Source organism: Diceros bicornis, chromosome 24 (assembly GCF_020826845.1).
Source record: "Diceros bicornis minor isolate mBicDic1 chromosome 24, mDicBic1.mat.cur, whole genome shotgun sequence".
In the NCBI taxonomy this organism is placed as follows: Eukaryota; Metazoa; Chordata; class Mammalia; order Perissodactyla; family Rhinocerotidae; genus Diceros; species Diceros bicornis.
In genome coordinates this window covers 14584425-14608889 of record NC_080763.1, presented here as the reverse complement: position 1 = coordinate 14608889, position 24465 = coordinate 14584425, and the positions used below count along the sequence as shown (strand labels likewise).

General features: G+C 37.1%; 1 protein-coding gene across 9 annotated transcripts in view; it reads right to left on the bottom strand.

The window, feature by feature from the left end:
- FUT8 (fucosyltransferase 8) overlaps window positions 1–24465 on the bottom strand; it is a 298401-nt gene that overhangs the window by 9153 nt on the left and 264783 nt on the right. For 7 of the 9 annotated variants that reach the window (XM_058567138.1, XM_058567140.1, XM_058567142.1 and 4 more), the window contains 3 exons: window positions 11292–11538; window positions 6821–6997; window positions 427–577 (listed from right to left, as the gene is read on the bottom strand). In XM_058567138.1, coding sequence (XP_058423121.1) covers window positions 427–577; window positions 6821–6997; window positions 11292–11538 — 575 coding nt within the window. The remainder of the gene's footprint in view (window positions 1–426; window positions 578–6820; window positions 6998–11291; window positions 11539–24465) is intronic. The other 2 variants (XM_058567146.1, XM_058567145.1) reach the window with 2 other exon arrangements.

Genomic DNA, 24465 nt, shown 5'->3' with positions numbered 1-24465 from the left:
CTATAAAGCAATCAAGTGAGGCAAAATGCTGGGCATTTAAGCCTCTCAGTATCAGTGCATCAATGTGTAGAAATGGATGGATTCTAGTTACATACTGACAGTATGAAAAATCAGAAAATATTAAATAAGCTTAATTACTTGCCGTTTCTGTTAAATGCCATGAACAAGCCAAGTGCTTTAAACAACTCCAATAGCTGGCTTCAGTGGAGAAGTATTTAACCATTGCTTGCAAACAACTAAATATTCAATGCACTCAAATAGCCATTTTTTTCAGAATCTCATCCTTCTTTCACAAAAGGGATCATTCCTAAATATTAGGAAAATTGCACCTGAGACAATAACTAACATTAAAAAAAAACACGAACTTTCTGATCCCAATGTGACGAAAAAGTATCGACCATTTAAAAATGCCCTACTACCACTTACCTGGGATGAAAAAGTACACACTAGGAAGTCTGCCTGAGAAAGAAAGTGTATATCCAGAATCACACCCCGAAGTGAATTTTCTGTATATCGGTTGTGTAGTCCAGCTGACCAAGAGATAGAGTTATCACTAATAAATTCATAACTGGGGTACCTAAAAAAAGAAAGAAATTTACACAGTCACTAAAATCACAGCAGTCTATTAGTAGGCGGTATCCCATCAGCAAAAGGTAGACCTGCTCCTTTGATCAAGAGTTCTTCTCTCTCTCTTTTTTTTTTTTTGCTGAGGAAGATTCACCTAAAGCTAACATTTGTTGCCAATCTTCCTGTTTCTGCATGTGAGCTGCTGCCACGGCATGGCCACTGATAGACAAGTGGTGTTGGTCTGTGCTCAGTAACAGAACCCAGGCTGCCAAAGTGGAGTATGCCAAACTTAACCACTAGGCCACTGGGGCTGGCCCAAGAATTCCTCTTTCTAACAGTAAGGAGAGTTTTAATTATGGCATTCAATAGAGTAATCAACAAAGCATCTTGGAATCCATCAGTGGAGCAGAAACCATTCTGGAGTGCCTATTGGCATGTCACATAAAGTACACATACATACGTCAAAACGTCCCTTCTCAATTCATGAAAAAGTTGAAAACAGAAGGCTCCTTATTTTCTTCATAATGAGTGACCTCTAAGAGGTTTTTCAAGCTGCTTTTGTATTTGGTCAATGAGCTTTTCCTTCAGAAAATAAATATCATGATTAAACTTCATTTAAATTTTTAATTTAGAATTTGTGATAATTCAGACTTGTCTCCCCATCCTTGAAGCACCATCTTAATCAATAACAATAATGGAAAACCATTCTAATAAATTTATGCAAGTAAATTCTTTGTAGATGTCCACCAACTAACATTTTGGTAGTCTTGAGACAGAATACGTGTCTAAAAATATTAAAACAAAAGGATGTCTTTAAAAATTCTACCATATGTTCAAATGACTCTACTCTGAATTAGAGGTTTAATTATACTCCAGTATAGAGTGAATACATTTTCTTAGTACATGAGGTAGATCTTTGGAGTTAAGTTGTGAGCTTTGGGAAGTTACGTGGAAAGGGGATAATAATTGTAAGTACTTTATGTAATTTCCTAAGAATTAAATATATTATGCAACGTAAAGTGTGTAGAAGAGTACTTGACATGTCGTAAGTTCTCAATAAATATTAGCTGTGATTGTTAAACATTCTTCCCCTAGACATCCATCTAGTTTTACTCCTTATTTCCTTTAGGTCTCTGGTCAAATGTTGCCTTATTGGTGAGGAGTTTGGCAATCCCTATCCCTTTTATTTTTTTTGTGAGAAAGATCAGCCCTGAGCTAATATCCATGCCAATCCTCATCTTTTTTTGCTGAGGAAGACCGGCCCTGAGCTAACATCTATTGCCAATCCTCCTCCTTTTTTTTCCACTTTTCTCCCCAAAGCCCCAGTAGATAGTTGTATGCCATAGTTGCACATCCTTCTCTAGTTGCTGTATGTGGGACGCCGCCTCAGCATGGCCAGACAAGCGGTGTGTTGGTGCGCACCCGGGATCCCAACCGGGGCTGCCAGTAGCAGAGCGCATGCGCTTAACTGCTAAGCCACGGGGCTGGCCCCCAATCCCTATCCCTTTTACCTGCTTAATTTTTCTCCATGGCTCTTATTATCATTTGACCTAACATATATTTACTGTTTATTTACTGCCTGCATCCATTCCTCACCTCCATCATCCCTAACTGGAATGTAAGTGCTATAGAGGCACTTCCTCTGTTTTGTTCACTGCATTATTCTCAGTACCTAGAAGAGAATCTGGAATATAACAGAAGATCAATAAATATTTGTTGAAAGAATAATAGTTCCTACTTATAAGCCCTGAAACATGAGAAGTCAGTTTACATGTCTGTCTCCCACACAGTATTCCCCAAAGGTTGAGACTCTACCTTATTTTTCTTTACATCAAGCATCCAGCACTCCACACTGTGTAAATAAATACATGAACAAGTGAGTGCCACCTATGTCTGGGACTTTTTCCTAATCCTCGAATAGCTGCTTCAGATTTCTCTTCATTTCACAGCCACCCAAGAGCTTTCTCTCATTGCCTCTAATGACGAGTGTGAAGGTAAAGTCTCTGAGCACTGTTTCAGACTGGTATTCAGTGTTCTGATCCATTTGGCCTCATTATTTTTGACATTTTGCCCTCCTCCGCTCTGAATCAGGGAGATGAAGGAAATGTCACATTTGTCCTAAAAAGAAAACCAAAAAGACTTTTCATGTGATTCCTATGAAGCTGCATACCCAGGCGGGGGCAGAAACAGCAACAAATAAATACGAAAAGGGTGGAAGCTGGAGGAGAGGGGGAATTGTTAAAAGACATCAGTATAGGTTTTATCCTTGAATAAGGACTAACTCGGTCAGCATGGTTTGGATGCTCAGTGAAACAAAGAAAAGAGCAATTCTTTTACTGAGAAGTGACACTAACGTTAATGCCCTTCCTAACTTAAAGGCCCCTCCCCAGAATCAAACCAAAAGGGCACCTAAGTTTCTCAGGTCTTATCAGCAAAAGACACTTGATGAAGGATACTGAGAGTGGAAAAAGCATACTGAGAGTGGAAAAAGCAAAGTGAATAATGGGAGACGGAGATTTTGTACCTCCAATAATGAGCATGGAACTTTCTGCACAAACATGCTTCTTTCCCTGTCTTTTGCCCACAAGTATGTCAGCAGAAGAATTCTTCCACTGTGAGGTTGCAGAGATTGGCAATGATAAAAATGTATTTTTTTCTTCTTCTACCTTTTATAAAAAGTTTATTTTGTTATCATCCACAAAGGACTAACCTGAAGTTACAAACTAATATCAAATTTTCTTTTCTGCAGTCCTTCTCCAGAGGGAAGGAGACACTGTTCCTGATGATTTCCCTGTGCCTGGTACACACTCCTTCAGGACACTCATCTAACCACACTGCAATCAGTTGTTACATGTATGGTGCCTACCACTTAGAGACTCCCTGAGATAAGAAGCCACATATTATCTTTTAATTCTCTTTGTATTCCTAGTGCCCTGTACTGTATCTAGCATATTGTAGTTCAATAAAATAGTGAAGAAATTTACCACTCTTTGTTGCTGATTCTTCATTTCACAGGGCAACCAAATACTTTACAAAAACTTTTAAACAAATTTTTCTTGCCTCTACTCATTTAAATGAACCTAATTTTAGGAAGAGCTCATCCAGCATTTCTGATAAAGAGCAAATGCTATGTAGCATTTTGATAAATATTTAACCTGGGAGATTTTTAAAGGCTCGTTTTTTCTCCTGTTTCACCCCTATCCCCAATCTCCACAATCTTAGAATACAATATTGGATAGACAACTTTAACAGTTCTTATTTCTTTGACTGCCAAATATTCTGTGATTTAAACACTTTCACAATGAATTACCTGCGAGAGATATATCCACATTAGCAATGGCTGCCATAGTCACTGGGATGCTGGCACTAAAATCTCGGTGGATGAACTCAATCTTCACCTAGAGAAACCTGAGGTGTAATACTAAGCAGCAAAGCATTAGCTGCTCATCTTCACACAGAAGCCACATATACAAAGCTAATTTGACCCGTTTTCCCAAGGATAAGCTACCCAGAAAATGGATTCTCCTCTGACTGCGTGAATCCTACGCATTATTTACATTTAATTCTTCATCTCTTCACCCTCTTGAAGCAGAAAAGTCTTATAATCACCTTGGATACTATACATCTTGATGAGAGATTAATTCATGCATTTGGTCTTCTAAAACAATGGCAGAGGTTTTATAATTTGCTTAGGTATCAAAGCTAATCTTGAGAGGTCTAAAGCATAGTTAATACATTGTGAAAAAACATTTAAGGAAAATAATGAAGGAGAAAAACAGTATTTAAATTCCTGAGAAAAATCTTCGAAATGACTCAGAAAATGAAAATTAAAGGATTTCCAAACAGGAAAAAAATACTTATAAAATGCTACTACTACATTTGTAACAGAATGTGGAGAAAACTGCTGCCTGGATTTCTATGGGGAGAGGAGTTACTAGCTGCTGACCACAAAAAAGGAAATCAATTTTGACTATTTCTGTAATCCAAGTAGATACTACTGCCAACTGTATTTTGAGTGTTGCTTGATGCAAAAATATGCTGTGCTATGGATCAAAGCTGTAAAATATTCACATCCTTTTATCAAAATACTTTCAAGTCCAGAAATCTAGCTTAAGAAAATAATGTGGATAATTTTAGGCACACACTGCAGCATTATTTATAAAAGTAAAAACTAGAAATAATCTAACTGTCCAATATTATGAGAATGGTCAAGTAAGCAATGGCACATCCATACAGTGGATATGTAGTCATTAAAAAAGACGTTTACAATAATTTTTTTAGTGACCTAGGAAAATGGATCTATTGCAGTATTAAGTAAAAAAGAGTTCCAATTATACAGAATATGATCAACTACTAAAATGTATACCCATATATACTACTGAATGGAATATGTCAATATTTAAACAGTTGTTGCCACTGAGTAATGGCATTATGGGTAATATTTTTTTTCTTGCTTGTATACTTACCAACTTCTGTATTTTCTAATGAGCGTGAATTATTTTGCTAACAGGAACAAGTAAAAGAGTAGATGAAATTAATATTTTGATATTTTTTCAACCAAGCTACAAATTCAGTCCGGTATCTTAAAATGAAAGAGCATGGTGAACTATTTCTACTTTGTTTCTCTCTAATAGGTCTGGATATCAAATTGGAAAAGTATCTGTGAAATTTTTTTATTGTGTTTTGTGCCCAAATGTTCATTTATAATCCCTAACTCTTATATAAGAATTATAAGTATATAACTTGGCTTATACTTGGCTGGTGAATTTTTTGGTCCTTTGTTTACATGTGTGTGTATGTGTGTGTATACTCAATAGAGGGAGCCTTAAAAAAAAGCAATTTATATCAGGTTAATTTGGATTCTTGGGAGGTAGAAATAGGATTTAAATTATTATCCAATGATTTGGATAAAAACCTGCATTATAGTCCTCATTCTAAATTTGTTTTTCCTCCCAATTCTCATTTGTGATAAAAAGGGACCAATAAATAAATTAATTAATTAAATAGTCAAATAGTTTAATAAAATGTTTTCAAATTGATGGGATTGAAATAAACATAATTCAATATTTACCGGGCACTTACTAGAGCTAGGTACTGTGTCCAAAGTGCTTATAACCTAGTGAAGGAGACAGAAGTAAGCAACTGCTAAACACTAAGATGGAGGAATGCACAGAGCGGGGACACTTAGTCAAGGATTCAGGGATGATTTCTGGAGTAAATGGTATCCGAGCAGAGCTAAGACTACAGTTTTCTTCTCCCTCATTCCCTACTTTCACAGATATTTAATACATCTTTTATTTATTGATAGTAAATAAAGGCCAACTCTAGTTTCATCCAGATTCTATGCTAAATTCTCAATTAGGATCAGCACTTTAGGTGTTTTCCTAACATCTTATGTTAGCTCAATAGTAGCAGTACTCATACTGTAAGTAATTTTCTGTTTCCCCACTAGATTGGAAATTCTTAGAAAGCAGAGCATCTTGCTTACAACGGAATCCCCAGCACCTAGCATAATGCCTGAAATATAGGTAGGCTAAATAAATGATGGTTACTGCTCATTACGTACTAGCAGTCCTTACTCCTCCACTTACAAAACTCATTTTTTGATTCTTTACCTTTCTTTAATATAACTTCCAAATTCCAGAAATTTTTATAAGATGAAAACTTCTATCTTACATGTTTTCAGTTGCCCATAACTGTTAGCGAAGATAGTGAGAGCAAAAGGGCAAGCACCTGGTGTGTTTTATTGCTAACAGTCCCGTGTAGTTAGTTAGTGTTATGGACTGAATTTTGGATCCCTCCAGAATTCATATGCTTAAGCCCTAATCCCCAGTGTGATGGGTTTTGGAGGTGGGACCTTTGGGAGGAAGGTAATTGGGAGGTAACTGGGGTTAAATAAGGTCATGGGGGTGGGGCCCTCATAATGGAATTAATGCTCTTACAGGACAAGACACCAGAAAGCTTGCTCTCTCTCTCCTCCAAGCACACAGAGAGGTCGTATGAATGCACAGTGAGATGGCGGCTACCTATAAGCCAAGAGAAGAGGCTTCCGAATGAAATCTACACCTTGCCAGCACTTCAAATATGCTTTGATTGTATTAACCATTACACAAGTATACAGTTGTTTGAATTTAAAAAACCCCAATAATCAGTAATAATATTATAACAAGAATTACAAGTCATGGGAATTAAGGATTCCTTTCAACTGAAAAGAGACAGTCCCACTCCAGAATTACTAGTTCATCTAACTTACTTTGTTTTTGCCTCCTTTAATAAAGAAGGGTCATCTGTGGCCAAATATACTCTTTTTTTATCCACTTGCATTCTGCGAGCAAGAAGCTGAAAATGTTCTTCAACGTGCACCATGTATTCCTCAATGGGATGGAAGGCTGCTTCTGTTCCCACTTTGTCTGTGCGTCTGACATGGACTCTGGGGGGCAGAGGGAGTAAGTCAGATTCTGCTGATAATGTTCTGATCCCCTGGGTGCTTTTAGGGTATTCAACTTTACACTCCTATTCATGGTGGCAACATGGACATTTTAAACCAATTTTTCTTTCATTTTTGCCATTAGAAAAAATAAAATACTTAAAAAATTCAAACATATATTCTAAACATTATTTGCATGTTAACATAATACAAGGGGAATTAGAAAATAAGTAAAGCCTTTGAAGAATGTTTTCTTATAGAGAAAGTAATTGGCACATCAGGAATAAATGGGAAATTCCAGAGTTATACTACATACCAGGCAGCAAAATACCAACCAGCCTTCCAGAAAGAACTGGATTTAACTTTTAAGATTTTTGACAACAAATGATACTAAGATTCACAGTTGTTATTACAGAACATTAAATACATTGTTTGTAACATTTTGATGCCAAGTTTTCTTTTTCTTCATTTTACCCAGTATAGTCACTGTAACTGCCGGCTTAGAGAATTTAAAGTTGTTTGAGGAAAACACAGACCTGCATGGATTCTTCCTACAGCACAATCAAGGCAGGAAAACCTTTGAAGGGTTCTTACTATTTTAAGTTCATGGAGCCATCCCTGCCATTTTGTTGTATGCATAAGGAATTTCCTTTCTCTGTTTTTCACTCTATCAAATACAAGCAGATACTGATCTCATCTGTCCTATTTAAGAAAAGCTCCAAAATCATAAAACTGGGGACACAGATTTACATTGTTCTGCACTGAATAAGGCATTGACTACCACAGCATTCTCCTCCCATTTTAGTGCTTCCAAAATAATTTTAATAAAAATAAGAATAGTCATAGTTTGTTTTCATAAATTAAAACTCTCCTTAACTTTGCCCTTCTCACATCCCCCCCCCCCCAAATTACTAAACCACTAGTCATATGTGGGAAAAGAAAAAAGGGAGATTTGTTTCCCTTTAGGTCACAGTATATGGCATGCCTTAGGTCAAGCCAAAGGCCAGCCCTTTATTATGAATCTGGAGTGAGGGTTTGATTTCACTGGAGTTACTCTGACATCTTGATGCCTCTTCCTTCCTTGGCATTCCCGCCTATAGTCTGGATGTGAATACTGTCATATGAACACCTATTCTATCATCTTTTCATTCCCACATCCTTCTTAATCACTGCTTCTCCTGGGAAATTGGAATTGTTCATTGTGCTCTATAGAGATGAAGTGGGACAGACACAACAATTCCACTGAAAGGTTTCATGAGAAGAAACACTATTTGATATTCTGATTTCACCATGTATTTTCTTTAGCTCTAACATTTAGAATAGGTGTCAGTAAGTTCTATACATATGAAGATAAGACAGAAGGGAAGATGTGTGGTGGGATATATGAAAGTGAAAATAAAAACAAAGGAGAGCTATAATAATAGAGGGAAAAATCAAAGGAAGAGGATAAGCATTTGAGACAGCAGCAGAGTACTACTCAGCAATTCTCAATACTCCTGAAATTAGGCCTGAAGCAATAATTTGAGAGAGGACCATAATGGAATCTCTATGGAAGAATGAGAATGTTAGACCTGTGAAGGATATTGAAAGTCATTTAATTTAATGTAACTCTTTCATCTGACAGTTAAGGAAACTGATGCTTCTGAGGACATTTGAGTGAACAAAAAGACAACATTAAGGCAAAGGGGGGCTGGTTGCTCTCATAAACATTTCTAACCCAGTCTTCACAAAAGTAAAAGTTATTTGGGTGCTAGCCTGATATTCACTATTAGATATCAGGCTCTTTCGAGGCAAGGAATCTGATTTTATTTATTCCCAATTGCACCAAACACATGAATAAATGAATGAATGAATGATGGGTAAATACAAAAATCTAATTGCTTGGTATTGTGCTCGTAGAAACCTTAGATACCTACCACGTACCCTAGTTTTTTTTTTTTTTTTAAACAAATGAGGAAAGAGTGGCAATTAATGAAGGTCCAGAATGATCAAGTAAGTTGCCCAAAGTCACATAACTTGTCAAGTGGTGCAAGCTAGATGGGACCCCCACCCAGATCCTTTTTTTTTTTTTCGTGAGGAAGATTGGCCCTGAGCTAACATCTGCCAATCCTCCTCTTTTTGCTGAAGAAGACTGGCCCTGGGCTAACATCCATGCCCATCTTCCTCCACTTTATATGGGATGCCGCCACAGCATGGCTTGACAAGTGGTGTGCGCCCAGAGTTCCGAACTGGCGAACCCCGGGCCACCGCAGCGGAGCGTGCGCACTTAACCACTTGCGCCACCAGGCCGGCCGCTGGACCTCCCCAGATCCTTGAATCCTAGTGCGCTTCTCCTCCATTATAGCACACTACCTCAATGTGCAAATAACTTAATTGTCTGTGGTACTTCAATTTTCTACATTTGGCTAATTCTCAATATGGTGGATAGTCTATAGAAAATTAATAAGGGTAGCTTTCTAGTATGTAAAAGTACAGAAAATCCAAATAAAGTTAAGACGGTTTAAGTCCTGCTTTTGCCTTTATCAACTCTAGAACTTTAGGCAGAGATTTTCTTTTCTTAGTTTCCTCACCTGTAAAATGGTTATCTCTGCCCACTTCACAGGAATGTGTTACAGGATCAATGAGATAATGAAGTTGAAGGTATTTTGGCAATTTAACTACTAAACTGTATCTTTCTCCATCTTTCAAGATTCTGTTCAAACACTGCAGCTATGAAGCCTTTCCTGATCCAGCTGGAAGTACATTTCCCTTTCCCTGATCTCTCATAATACTTTTAATGCTTTTCTCAGGGTATTTATCACATTCTATCTATATAACATTAGTTGTATAAGTCTCTTCCCAGAGACTGTAATGAGCTGGAAGGAGCCATTTAAAAAAAATTAATCCCTGTCCTCCATAGTAGCAGGTATTCAATAAATGTTCTGCAACTAAGTGAATGAATCAACACATATATTAATATTAATCAATAGCTGACTGTATTACAAACAGGATAAGCTATAGAATGCCATAGTCTAGCCTACAAGTCTATTTTCAGGAATTATTTAAGCATCAGTCTCTCTGAAAGGTAATAACGTTTCACAGTGCATTTTTTTCCAAAGAACTAAAATCCTTTTCCCAAACTTATATGATCACATTATCATTTTTAGGGCAGGTATTACCTTCCCTATTTTACAGATGGGAAAATCAAAGTCTGATTCTATTATTAAGAAACTTGGCCCAGAATTAGGGAAAAGCCAGGAATATTACCCTGGTCACTTAACTCTCAGTCCAATATTCTTTCCATTAGGCAAAGAACATTTCCATCGTGTGAAATCTGGCATTGGGACGGAAAACTCTTCTTTCCTTAACATTTTTTTTTTTTTTTTTTTTTTTTTGTGAGGAGATCAGCCCTGTGCTAACATCCGCCAATCCTCCTCTTTTTTTTTTTTGCTGAGGAAGACAGCCCTGGGCTAACATCTGTGCCCATCTTCCTCCACTTTATATGGGACGCCGCCACAGCATGGCTTGCCAAGCAGTGCGTCGGTGCGCGCCCGGGATCCGAACCAGCGAACCCCGGGGCCGCCGCAGCGGAGCGCGCGCACTTAACAGCTTGCGCCACCGGGTCAGCCCCTTTCCTTAACTTTTTATGTATGTGTACAGGAACTCATGCTTGTGAGCAAAGATGCTCTACTGGATTTTTCTTGCTCCTGGGATTTCCTGATACATCTCCCTTAACATAAGCATGAGCCTGAATACATATGTACATAACTCCCAAGTGGGCCCAGAGATAATTTTAAATAATAATTTTAACATTATCTTATATTACAAATGATATTCTTATTCTCCAAGTAGCTTCCAGGACCGAAAAAAAACCCAGAACATCAAAAATGAGAAATAATCACCAGTGGCAATTAAAGAAGCCTAAGAATAAGGTTCAACAGAAAAGCTATAGATGTAACAGTTTCATCTCATGGCCCTGGTTAGGGTAAGACAGGAGTCATGTATAATACCCAAAAACACTCCCAATAAAATAAAATTTTGCTGGTTTCCCCAAGAGAGACAGTTAATTTCAGAAACATGGATTTAATACATTTGCTGGATGAATAAATGAATAAAGGTGACAAAGTATGATGACTCAGCTGTTCTAAGCGAACAAAGGAAGAATGATCTCCCTATGGCCTAAGGTGAACTCTGGAACCTCTGTTTTTGGGTGAGATTATGAAAATTAAACTATATATTGTAAAGCTCACAACATATTGTAAAGGTATATATCCCTGCTACTACGTATCATTTCATGAGGAACAAATCAGATTCTTACCCAATAACTGGATGTTTGAAGCCCAGCTTCTTGGTGGCCTCTTCTATTTCCTTTTCCAACCAAGGTTGTGGACGGATCAAGTACTTGACAAACTGGGAAACCCACCACACTGCGGGATCACCATGGACTCGTACAAGTCGATCTGCAAGGTCTTCTGGTACAGCCAGAGGTAAATATGGAGGACGAGGATGAAGACTGTCTACAATGGGTAGCTCAACCACCTGAACATTTTTGTCCTTTACTTCACCTGAGAAAATATCAACAACATACCACACTGTATTCCTCATTCAACTACCATTTAACAAGAACTCACTCTGGGTGCTTTCATCCTCATAGCAACTCTAAAGAAGTATTATAATTTTTACTTTACAGAGGAAGTTAAGTAACTTGCCCAAGGTACTAGCACAAAAGAGACAGAACTGAATTTCACATTCAGGTTGGTCTACCTCTCAAATCCATGGCCTTTTTTTCCTATCATAATATGCTGCCACATCAACACCTCAGACCCCAGATAAGGATAGTATCCAGCAGTCAAAGTATCTAATCAGAGAATAACCATATTGCCAGTGCACACAGACAGCTAGGCAAAGTTCTGTTTTTGTAATTGTTGTTGTTTTTGAACTAGACAATACAGTGTTCTCAAAACTTCCAGCTTGTCATTATAGCAAATGGCTCTTGCATTACTTTCATGACAGAGCACAATGACTCTAGAGATATCTAAAGATTACAATTATAAGCCAAGAATCTAGATCTTTAGAAGCAAAAAAAATTAGATAATTTTAAAGTCTTTTTTTTCTTGGCCAAAATAGACCTATTATATTCTCAATTATGATAATAATAGATCTGTGTTGATTGTTTACCTGGATACTAATTGAAAGTTAGGACACAGATTAGATGCTAATTTTTATAGATGATGATTAGTTTCAGAATCCAACTTCTAGCTATCATTAATGTTACTGCTGTCCTATCAACTTTATAATACAATAAGAATAAACCAAAATGTGATACCAAGCATCCCTAGAGTTTACTTTACACAGTAAAGACCACGTAGTAATAAACAGAACACGAAGATACCAGGCAGAGAGATTTCACAAATATAAAATGTACAGAATTAAATTTTCAGTAACAGAAAATATTAAAACCTGAACATGCCAAATAACTCCAGTTAGGATGCTGTCATTGTGCATAACGAATTAGAATCAGAGTTAATCACTGGACCATTAAAGAAAGAATATACTTGTAGAGAATAAACCTAGCACACATTTAAGATGTATTCACCAGAATGAAACAGAGTCCTCAAATTCTGTTTTTCTGCATGTACGCAAAATGTTTTAAAATAAATTACATGATCTGGGAATGTAATCACTCAAAGCATGGTTATTATAACGTCAGTTGGTATAACTAAGAATTAAAAATGTCTGGTTAATATTCTCTCTCTCTGATATGTAAAATTCATTTCAGGATTCTTAGAACAAACCCCTTGAAATATGACATTTGTTGCATGAATAAACGGCAATAAAAAAATTTACCACCAGTATTGCAGTTCATCTAGTGTGCCAGTAAAAAAGAGTTGGGTAACTTCATCAGAACAGAAACTGTAATTAAGAGTGTCTGGGGAAAGAGTGAGCTGCATTTTAAATTAGTCTCCCTAAGGCAAGGAAAATTGGGGTGCTTTCCCTGATGTGGAGATGATAAGAGAAGTAGTACATGAATGAGAGAGAGAAAGGTAGTTCTTATTTTTATAAAAAATAAAGAGCTTGGAAAGAAAGGAAGACCCTAGCCTCTCATATACGACCATAAACAAAAGCAAAATTAGTAGGGCTACCTTCTTTTTGTGATTTCTCCTAACAAGGTTATTCTAAATGTTCCACAAGTACTGGCTCCAAATTTCGCTTACATGAAAATATTACTGTCTGATTGCCCCAAGGCCTCAACTTCCTTACAGCTAGCCCTACCGACAGCTTTCAGAAAGAAATGCAAACTAGGCCTATACCTTCAAGACAAAGAACTCAGTTTATTTTTGTTGCTTCTTTGTTCATTCATTCATTCACTTGTTCAAATATTTATCAAACACTAGTATGCCAAACACTGTACTGGGCAGAGCAGACAGTGATGACATGGTTCTTGTCCTCCAAGATTTCTAGCTCAAAAACCTCACCCAGAACTAGACTGCTTTCAGTGAAAGAAAAACAAACAAAATAAAACAAAATACCATCACCACCATGCTATCAAAAAGATATCAATACTCAACTGCCTAGTAAAATATTAAGAAAAGGGTATTGATATTTATAAATAAACAAATTGCCATAGAATAAAAGTTTAGCTTCCTCAATAATGATATATTTCAAAGTGAAAGAAAATAACATAGTACATGCTATGTTAGAAGGTCCCTTCTTTTACCCGGTTTATCACATAACCATTTTTTTATGTTATTGGAATACACATTGAACAGAATTTAAATCTGGAACAGATCGTAGAGATCATCTTATTCAGTGTTTTCTAAACTTTAGTCATTTATGTATCACTTTTGTAATTTTTACCATGCCCATGTACCATCGGTACTATGTAATGTTTTAAAAATTCACTTTTTAAAACTTAAATGAATTTATTTTATAGATGGTAATTATAAATATAACTTCACTGAAAACACAACCATATTATTAAATTCTACACAGCTTTGCTTATGAAGGGTGTTGAGCTCAAGCCAGATTTCTATTAAAAAAGGAGGTTCTTAGTGAGGTTTTAAGGAGTGATAACTGCTTTTCCTCTTACATCTCCTATGAGTTTGAAACCAAATGAGAAACAGAGAGAGGAATAAAACGGCAATCAAAATATCAGCTTGATTACCAATAAGGACGAATGAGAGAATGTGGTTTTCGTGTTTGGATTTACGGTCCCATGGGTTTCCTAATAGTTCTCACCCAGGCTAAGCAGTTTGTCAACGAAGGCCTACGACACGGTGGAGCAGAAGGAGCATGCCTTTTGAGAATGGGCCACACCACGAGAGAAGCTTTCTTAGAGCTATGCCTCGCGCGCGTGGTTCCTCCTCCCGAACTCACCACTTGTATAACACACTACTTTCTGTCCAAGTGGAAGGGAAATGAGGTAAACAGAGCAAGATAGTATTTCTGTACTTTTCCATTCTAAGGAATGGAAGTGATTTCCCCTCTATAGAAACTCTTGAGGAATGGAGGCTTTTCACCTATCTCCACCCCCAAACAATTATCCAGTGTTAAAGAACTATCAAAGACATATCTTGATACCAAACTGAGACTTTGTCGACATAATCAGAAAGACTGAAAAAGGAATAACTTTCTCAACTATGTGATTCAATGTTTATTTTAATGTTTTATCAGGAAACTGCTTGAAATTATCTCACGTGCCACCAAAAATCATCTCGAGTAATCTGCGGTAGGTTTCAGAATTTGGGAAACAGATTTATTTAAACTCCCTCATTTTACAGAGGAAACAGACTAAGAGAGGTTAAGTGAACTTCTCAAAGGTACTACAGCTATAAAAGGGCTAGGATCAGACTTCAGTGTTTACTCCATTACTTATATTACATTCTGCTTTCTGGAATCCTTTTAAAGGATTTAAGTATGGCCCCTTTGATCAATCAAGAGTGCCCTGCCATTCTATTAAGAATTCAGTGTTGTAAAAAAAATGCTCTGCATCAATCTTGCAGCAAGAGAATGTTTTATATGTATAAGTTATAAGTCAGAACTATTCATATGTAAAGAATCAGTGCAAACTAGCCTGGGCATTATACAATTGATGGCCCAGTTCAACTATATTGATACAGTCATTACTAATTATTTCAGAGACTCATATTCAAGACTACCTCTTCTTGTTGATAATCCTGTTTTACAAGGTCATTCTCTTTGCTAAGGGCAGATAAGACTCAAAAGGCTTATTAGTATACATATAGCCCTCTGCCAGGAGCATAGATAGCTCTTTGAAAGGGAGGATCTCCATAGCTGTAGGCAAGTACCTCTAGAGGAGCCCTCTTCCTTGCTAGTCAATTCATAACAGCCCCATTTAATAGCTCTACTCTGTCATCATTCCATGTGACATATGACAGAGACATGAGTCCTGGAGCTAGTCAATTAGTATTATTAGTCTTGAGCAGGCTCAATAGAAAGAGCTTGAGAAGCTTAACATCCACCACAAATGAATAGGTTCTGCTATAATGAAAAACGTCTCAAGGGTGGAAAAGATTTTGGGTCCCAGTCCATGAGCTTTCTTCTCCATTCACTGCCTTCTTTCTTCAGTTGCTACTTAGCAACTGTTATCACACTGACTTGTGAGAGAAGCAGAACTCAGAGAGCTCAGAATGGTCAAGGCAAAGAGGTTTGGAATAGGGTTCCCAGTTGAGAAAAATCTCCAATAAGACAGCACTACCTAGAACTTAAATGTCACTTGAGGAGAGGAGGGGATTATTAGTAACATTTTGGTGAACCAGAAAAGCTGTCTGCTTTCTGAATTCAAGCCTCTTAACAAGGTTTTCCTCAATACCTACATAGGTCCGGACTTCTCCAAAATAGGTACAGAGGGGTAGAAGGAGTTTAATTCCCTTTCTAAGGGTAGCTTTGAATGGTTATAGCTGCTAGGTGCCAACATACCCAACACTCATTCCAAAGACTTGCCAACTGCTGGGACTCATAGCCCTATTTGAGGCTGGAGCAGGGAGAGACATCAAACAAAACATTGTAAGGCAAATGCCTATTCATGCAGTATCTTGACTGTAGCATGTGGTGATTAAGAGTATGGGCTTTGGGATCACAAAAACTGGCGTTCAAATCCTCTATCACTTAACAGTTGTGTAACCTTGGATAAAATATATTTAACTTCACTCCAGTTTCTTCATCTGGAAAATGGCATTGATAATAGCACCTTACTCATCTGTAAAATGGGATTAATAATAGTATCTTACTCATCAAATTATTTTAAGGATGAGAGATTGCATGGAGAAAGCTGAGCACCATGCCTGACACACAGTAATTCTCAAAAAAATCTTAGTTCTTTATCCTGGGATCAATTCTGCTGAACAGTTCTCAAGAAGTTGGCTACAGTATGGTCCAGGAAGAGATTCTTTGCCAAAACATCATATTCTCTAAAAAATATATCCAAGTGCCCCATTTCAATGAGCCAAAGATATATTCCCAAATATACTAGATATAGGGAGATACAAGATATACACCCAAAGTAAATTTTATTCATACTATTATTCATACCATAGGCAACAGAATAATGAGCAGCTTTTAGGTTTTCAAAATATTCAACAAATGTTCAAACTGAAGAGCAGTAACTCGAGCCATCTGAAAGTTTTGACATTCTATCATCACTAATTTGACCAAAATTCCGTTCTATAGTGAAAGCACAGAATAGCAGTAAGTTGTCTAAACTAGTAATACCTCCTGCTCACACGACAGCAAGGAATTTGTATGCTTAAGTTATATCCACAAAGACTATCTGGACTTCTCATTAAATTCTTACTAAACTCTCTGAGACTTGTTAGAGCAGGCAAGAGGAAAAGTAGATCAAGACTGAAAGCTAACTAGCTATGGGGAGACCTCCAGAGGTTGGGGGAGCTTTCTTGATTTTACTTGGACACAAAAGATGGCCATTTAAAAAATCACATAAACGTGTGAGGTCTGTTCTTTGGGATTTTAACAATGATGACATTAATATTTATATTCTCATTTAATGACTGAGCTCCGTTCTCATTTAAAATATGGAAGAAAGATATACTATTACAGAGTGAACATCTGGGCTACTCTCCTTTTGCTTTTCAACTACTGCGGCTGATAGAGATCTCTTCTTGAACTTGAATGAGCAACTGTCGCCTGCCATATGAATTCCATCACTGCTCTACTTAACAACAACTCAAAAGACTGTTATTACTGCCAGTTTGAAGCCTTCAACCAATTGAGTGAAAAGTTCTAAATTCAATCATATGAAACATAGTGCAGTGTTAGCAGCATTCTTAAGAATTAGCATATCACACTATCGGGATGATTGTGTGGCATTCTCATGAAGTGTGTGCTGCTTTTACTAGGAACAGAAATGCCTTGCAAAGGCAACTAGATTCATGGTTCACTGACCTCAATGATATTCTGACAGACTTAACTCTGGATAGGGGGCTAAAAGAATGGCTAATGGAAAATATGTAATGTCTTAGTGAGTTATGCAGTTCAGGATAAGGCAGGCAGGACAGTGTCAAAAGAAAAAAAGACCAAAGAGATTTGTTTGCTTCATGCCTCTAAACAGAAGGCTCCCTGCAGTTATTCTTAATGTTTCTGAAACAAAGTTAGTCAATTAATTTTTATATACATATATAAGTCACTTTGCCAAGAAGTTCCAAACAGTCCACAGACAGCTTGCTCATAAAGGGGATATTGCCAACAGTTTCTTTGATTCAGATTGCATAGGCCGTATAAGTCCACAGCTAGAGGTTTAAGGGAGTTTTTGTTTGCTTTTTAATAATTTAGTACTTTCTCCTAACTTAGAACCTCCTTCCAACCCAAAGTATCCCAAAGAATCCTAGAACAGCTTTTCTCATTGGCAAGAAACAAGAGACTAGAGGAACAGAAAGCAGTGAAAACAAAGACAAGGCTTAATGTCATCAAATTTACTAAACAGCCAAACCTCAACCTCTCTTTCGCCTGTTCTCACAAAAAAATCACAATTCTATCTAATATTCCTCTTATTCCTTCATCACATGTCACATCTTCTTGAAAGAAAAAGCCAGGAGGAAGGACCTCAAGGTAATAACAGCCTTTTATTCCATGAGAATCCGTGAAAGAGGTGAAAGGTGTGCTGTGAGGATCTCACAGGACAGAGCTGTCAGTTGGCAAGCTTCATTTCCTTTTGCTTTGGAGGAATTTTGTAGCTGTCTTTGTGATTAGGACATAGTTGAAGAGTTAGGAATGTGATGTTTGATGTTGGATTTACAGCTGCCTGTAATTTTTTTTGCTAAATTATTCAATTACGTTAAATCAGGAAGGCCTAATTTGGGTTTCCTAATGATAGGGTAAAGGTCAATCCTTATGCCCTAAGATATAAGATTATAACTAGAAATCCTGACTATATCATGAGAGAAGAAAATGAAAATATAGAGTCATGTTGGAAGAAGGAAATAACAACAAAACAGTTACAACTTTTGTGGGATGTGAGGAGAGAAGACAACTTAATCAAGTGTAGCACTGCGCTAAAGGACTATACAAATTGCTGATAAAATAAACAAACATCTTGACCTACTAAAACAGGGATTGGAGCAGCACATCTCCCTCATTTTATATGCTAGACCAATCCACAAAGTACTAGCAGCTCCAAGAGTCACCCTGCCATCATTCCCATCTTTAACTCATGCTGCCATCTCAGACTGCAGACTACATCCTCTTTCCCAGCTGCCGTCACTTCCACTGTGGAAGAAAGAAGATGGGAGTGGAGTATGGCTTTATGTGCCAAGCCACAGCTCCTGCTGTCACTGCTGCTGCCAATCTGGTATAAGTCACCTGACCCTCCCTTTCTCCTCTTCTGGGTTGTGTTACATCTCTAGAAAGAGAGGTAATACTTTACAATCTATAGCTTCTGGTGGCATAGCTGAGATAAATACTGTAAAGACATTACTCAAAAGATGGCTATATTTTACCCAAAGACATTACTCAAAATATGGCCATATTTTACTCTTTTTTGGTTTAACTGGGGGAAGAGCAGGGGATATCCATAAATGAAGAAAAAGAACTATGAGCAAAAGGCATGAAACCTTAACTAATGGAGCAGAGAATGGGGAGGAAAGAGGAAGATAAACGTAGCAAACAGGGCGAAGAGGAGATGTCTGAGGTGGTGAGAAGTAGTCTTTTGCTTGTTACTGCTTAAAAACGATAATACTTTGTACAGATTTGATACTTAACGCTATGGTTCCCATGAAATGTTTCATTTACGCTGAAAACAGGGACGGCACCACCACAACCTTCTTTATAACCTGGACTACAATTTGCAAAGGAATACTTCTGTCACTCCATTGCCAAGAAGGTTATCTACTCTTTTTCATCATATGCAACATATTTTTCAACTTGTAGATAATTATCTATCAATAGGCCACAAAGTCTTTACCTGGTAGATCTCCATATCAGAGGCCACCATTTTACCATAATCCTATCTTCATCTAAGTCGTAAAGATTCTGATAGGCATGAGATTCCAGAGTCTGTTCTTTCCGTATGCTTTATCCCTTCTCAAAGACTCATGCTAAAAGCCACTTCTAAAATAGCTCCTGCATCTACCCCCTCACTGCCCCAGTTCTCTACCAGTAAGTTGAATTAACAGCTAACATTTATTGAACACCAACTATATGCTAGGTACTACACTAAACATTTTCCATACATTATCCCAATTAATCCACAAAGTCTTTATGAGGTGAGTACTCTCTTATTACTCTTTTATAGATGAGGTTAAGTAACTTGCTCAAGGTCGCCCAGCTTGCAGTCAGAAACGGGAGTTGAACCCAGTCATTCTGATTCCAGAGTTTGAAGTCTTACTCCATCTCTACTTCATTACCTTAAAGTTTCAGAGAAAGCTAAAGTGACTCTTCATGGAATAAAAAAAAGAGGGAGGGGCGGGACTCTAGGTATGAGTTTAAGTAGCAAGACAAAGGGAGAGGTAAGGTAACTCCAATGGACCAGATCTCTCCCTACAGCGTACACCAGATCTAGGAATTTAATATTAAGTAAAGGATATAAATTTCAAACACTGATCATGTGTACACAAATAAAGCAATTAGTAGATGTGAATTGTGGCTTAAGAAAACAATTTCATTCATTGTTATTTTGGGTTCATATTGGGATCCCCAAAGAAACAAAAATAATAGCTAAAGACAGCTTATCTAAAATTTAAATTATTTGTATGAAACAATTAGGGTGCTTTTTAGTCAACTTAAAGCTCATGCTTAAGAGTTAATAATACTTTCACAATTTGATTGTAAAAAGAGAATGTGAATTAGCCAACCTATGATAGTCTTATTTCTTAATAATCATAGAATAAGCTTTCCATGAAAGAGAAATAGGCTACTTCAGAAAAAAAGCATCTGGAAGCAAAGTTATCATAAAGAGATGTATTAAACTTGTAAACCACTCTCCCTATTATCTATTTATATATTTATTTCCAACTATTAAACATTAATGCAAAAAATATTTTGCAATCTAAAATACTTCTATCCTTAAAAAATATTTCCTCCTATAATTTAAGTGGTATATTTAGAAATAAATAAAAATAAATACATTTTGGGCCAGCCCCGTGGCTTAGCGGTTAAGTGCACATGCTCCGCTGCTGGCGGCCGGGTTCGGAACCCCGGGCGCGCACTGACGCACCGCTTCTCCGGCCATGCTGAGGCCGCGTCCCACATACAGCAACTAGAAGGATGTGTAACTACGACATACAACTATCTACTGGGGCTTTGGGGAAAAATAAACAAATAAATAAATAATTATTAAAAAAAAATAATAATAAATAAATAAATACATTTCAATTTATTCATGAAGATCTTATAAATTGAAGCATCTACTCTTGATGATCTGATCCAAAATTCAGAACATAATAACTGATGATATTCAAAATGAATCACAAAATAAATACAAATATTTTATATTTCCAGAAACAAATTTCAGACTTATTATAATAATTAACTTTATACTTGTCAGTGGAATTTCCAAAAGATTAAAAACCATCAGAGAAAGAACTTTTAAAGGTGATACAAAGTAATTTTTCAGTCAATTCAACAGATTACTAAGTTGAACATACACAAATGGGGACAATCACAATTGTGTTTATATATGAATAGATTTGTGCAGTTCAACTACCAACATCTCAAGAATAAAGAAAAATAATATTATTTAAGAGGATGGAGATCTTCCAAACCAAAACAGGATGATTCTCTTCTATCTGAAATGATGAAAGGTGAGAGGGGATATGTTCAAAGCCTATAATATCATGAAAAATTTAGACAAAGTGTTCAAGAATGAGTTCACCAAATCTTAAAATTAAGGACCTTTCACTGGTGCTTGAAAGAAGTAGTTTAAGAATACATAAAATACAGCCTAATTTTACACGACAGCTAGAATTCTTACAGAACTCATTATACCAAGAGAAGATAAAAGCCAGAAACGATATGTTTGGGAGAAAATATGAATATTTAGACTCTGACATCATGGATGGTAACTATATCTCCTTTAAAATGTCACTGAGAACTACTGTTAATTCAGAGTACTGAACTGGACGAATCAGTGATATGACTCAAAATGCCCTTCTTAGGCTTCAATGCATAGGAAACGACACATATAAGATAAGACTACACTACCTTTTGGCTCTAAAGCATGCTTTTTCTTGGTGTACCAACAAACTATTATTTCTTTTCCTTGCAGTATGGAGGTAAGAGGTAGATATACCATAGAAATAAGAAAAGAATAATAGGAGGGAGAATAGAATATTACTTATGCCTGCTGATACTGCTTGCTTGGTTAGAGTAGAATATAAAATTTATATAACAAATGATATTGGAGTTCTGAAGTTAGTACTACATAGTTGAGTTTTGTTAGAACAAAACTTGTATATGACTATTTCTTCTCACCAACATCAAACAACCAAAAAATATTTATTGAGACTGTTTTGGTCAAAGATCATTGGCTAAAAGAAATATAAAGTGGAGGCCGGCCTGGTGGCTTAGCGGTTGAGTGCGCGCGCTCAGCTGCTGGCGGCCTGGGTTCGGATCCTGGGCGCGCACCGACGCACCACTTCTCTGGCCATGCTGAGGCCGCGTCCCACATGCAGCAACTAGAGGGATGTGCAGCTGTGACGTGCAACTATCTACTGGGGCTTTGGGGAAAAAGAAAAGGCAGAGGATTGGCAGTGGATGTTGGCTCGGAGCTGGTCTTCCTCAGCAAGAGGAGGAGGATTGGCATGGATGTTAGCTCAGGGCTGATCTTCCTCACAAAAAAAAAATAAATAAATAAAAAATAATAATAATAAAAAAAAGAAATAGAAAGCTAGTCAAATTAGCTCAAGTAAAAAGGAGATTGCTGAAAGAATATAAGAGAGATGCCGAGAAACAAAGAGCAGGAAGTGCAACTGTATCTTATAGGAAATGGGAAACCTGCAATTCTTACCATCTCTCTGTGGCCTCATGGTCTGTGGGGGCCAGCTACACTCTCCTTTCTGCTAACGACTTCTCTCTTGTTTAGGGCCCATCTTGTATATATCAGTTTCAGTCTACAGGATTTTACAACTTAATCTCACCCTCATATGAGCTAGAGTCTCTGTCTTGTAATAATACTAACATTTACTGAAACCATGTGTTGAGTATTATGCTAAATGCTTATAAATATTATTTCTTTTAATAACCAAAAAGACCCTATAGGGCAAGAATACTTACAGATGACCAGTAAAGGAGTTAGGATCCAGATCTATCAGACTCCAGAGCTAGAGTGCTCAATTGCAAGATTAGATTACCTCTCACCAGGGGTCTTACTGGCACAGCCTGGCCTAAAGGATTAGTTTCCCAGGGTCAAGTAATCACCTTGGCCTGTACAGCAGTGAATGTGTGTGTGTGCACGTGTATAGGAGAGAAGGAGTGGTTACATGATATACACAAGACAGCAAGGGCTGTATTTCCCCAAATAGATGCCATCAGATGGGGTGTGGGGAGTTAATAACTGGTATATAGTAAACCTTTGGCTTTCAGGAATTCAACATTTTAGGAATTTAACTCTCAGAACATAGGGTAATTTTAAGAGCCATCCATGTGCCTATCTCTAAAACATTGCATTTACCAAGCTGTATTATATGTTTTTGTGTGTATCTGTCTTCCCCACAAGTCTGGAGTGAGGACATAAACCTTAATCTATTCATTCTGTTGCCTCAGCAACTACTATTATTTCAGGAACATAAAAAGCACAAAATAAGTGCTTAACTGAACATATGAATTTAATATATAAAGTACTGTAATTAACATGAATCCCACAGTCTGCAATAGGAAATCATCATTTAGCTAGACAGTAGGTGAGCCCACCATTCAGCAACACAATCTCAATGTTATGAGTAAATTTGGAGATTTGAGAATATCACCAGTTTTACTGCTTTAAGAAGCAAAGTAGTCAATACTACTCAAGTACTGCCTTTATTTAAGAACGTTACCAGTCTCTTAGATAACAAATACCTGGAAAGTGGTATATAAATACTTGCTAAGGTATATTTATATAATACCTCTATTCCTGTTGCTTACACAATACTTCAGACATATATTAGGGATTCTGCCTTGGATCCATGAACCATCTTTTTTTTTTTCTTTTTTTGTGAGGAAGATCAGCTCTGAGCTAACATCCATGCTAATCCTCCTCTTTTTGCTGAGGAAGACCGGCTCTGAGCTAACATCTATTGCCAATCCTCCTCCTTTATTTCCCCAAAGCCCCAGTAGATAGTTGTATGTCATAGCTGCACATCCTTCTAGTTGCTGTATGTGGGACGCGACCTCAGCACGCCAGAGAAGCAGTGCATCAGTGCACGCCCAGGATCCGAACCCGGGCCGCCAGTAGCAGAGCGCGCACACTTAACCGCTAAGCCATTGGGCCGGCCCCATGAGCCATCTTTTAAGTATATTCTACCTAAATAGGACATGACAGGAAAGAAGATAATATTCTTGTTTTGTTATTCTGTTATGATTTCACTGCACACTTTTCCAGGGAGTTGAATCTAATTTCCTGGAGCCAAAGAATTATCTTCAAGAGTGACAAACACTACAGAACCTATATTTTAGTTATTAAATAATATCAGAATTTATAGTCAATTTTTACACGATGTACACAGAGCCTGATGGAACCGGAAATTATGCTACGCATGTTTTAAACATGTCATTGCCAGGACACAGTCTGTTCCTTCATTTAGAATTTTCTAGGTTTCACGTTGTATAGTAACTTAAAGTAGATAATGAAATGAATTTATAAGAGTCTCAGTTAGAATATTTCTATATATAACAGAACATATAAAAATGAATTAAACATTACATTTAAAACTAACATTTTCATATCCTTTGTTATTTCTGTTTGTGATCATCACTATCATTATAATAAAACATATTGGACTTTTTCCAGTTTCAGAGAATTTTCACATATTAGCTTAGTTTAT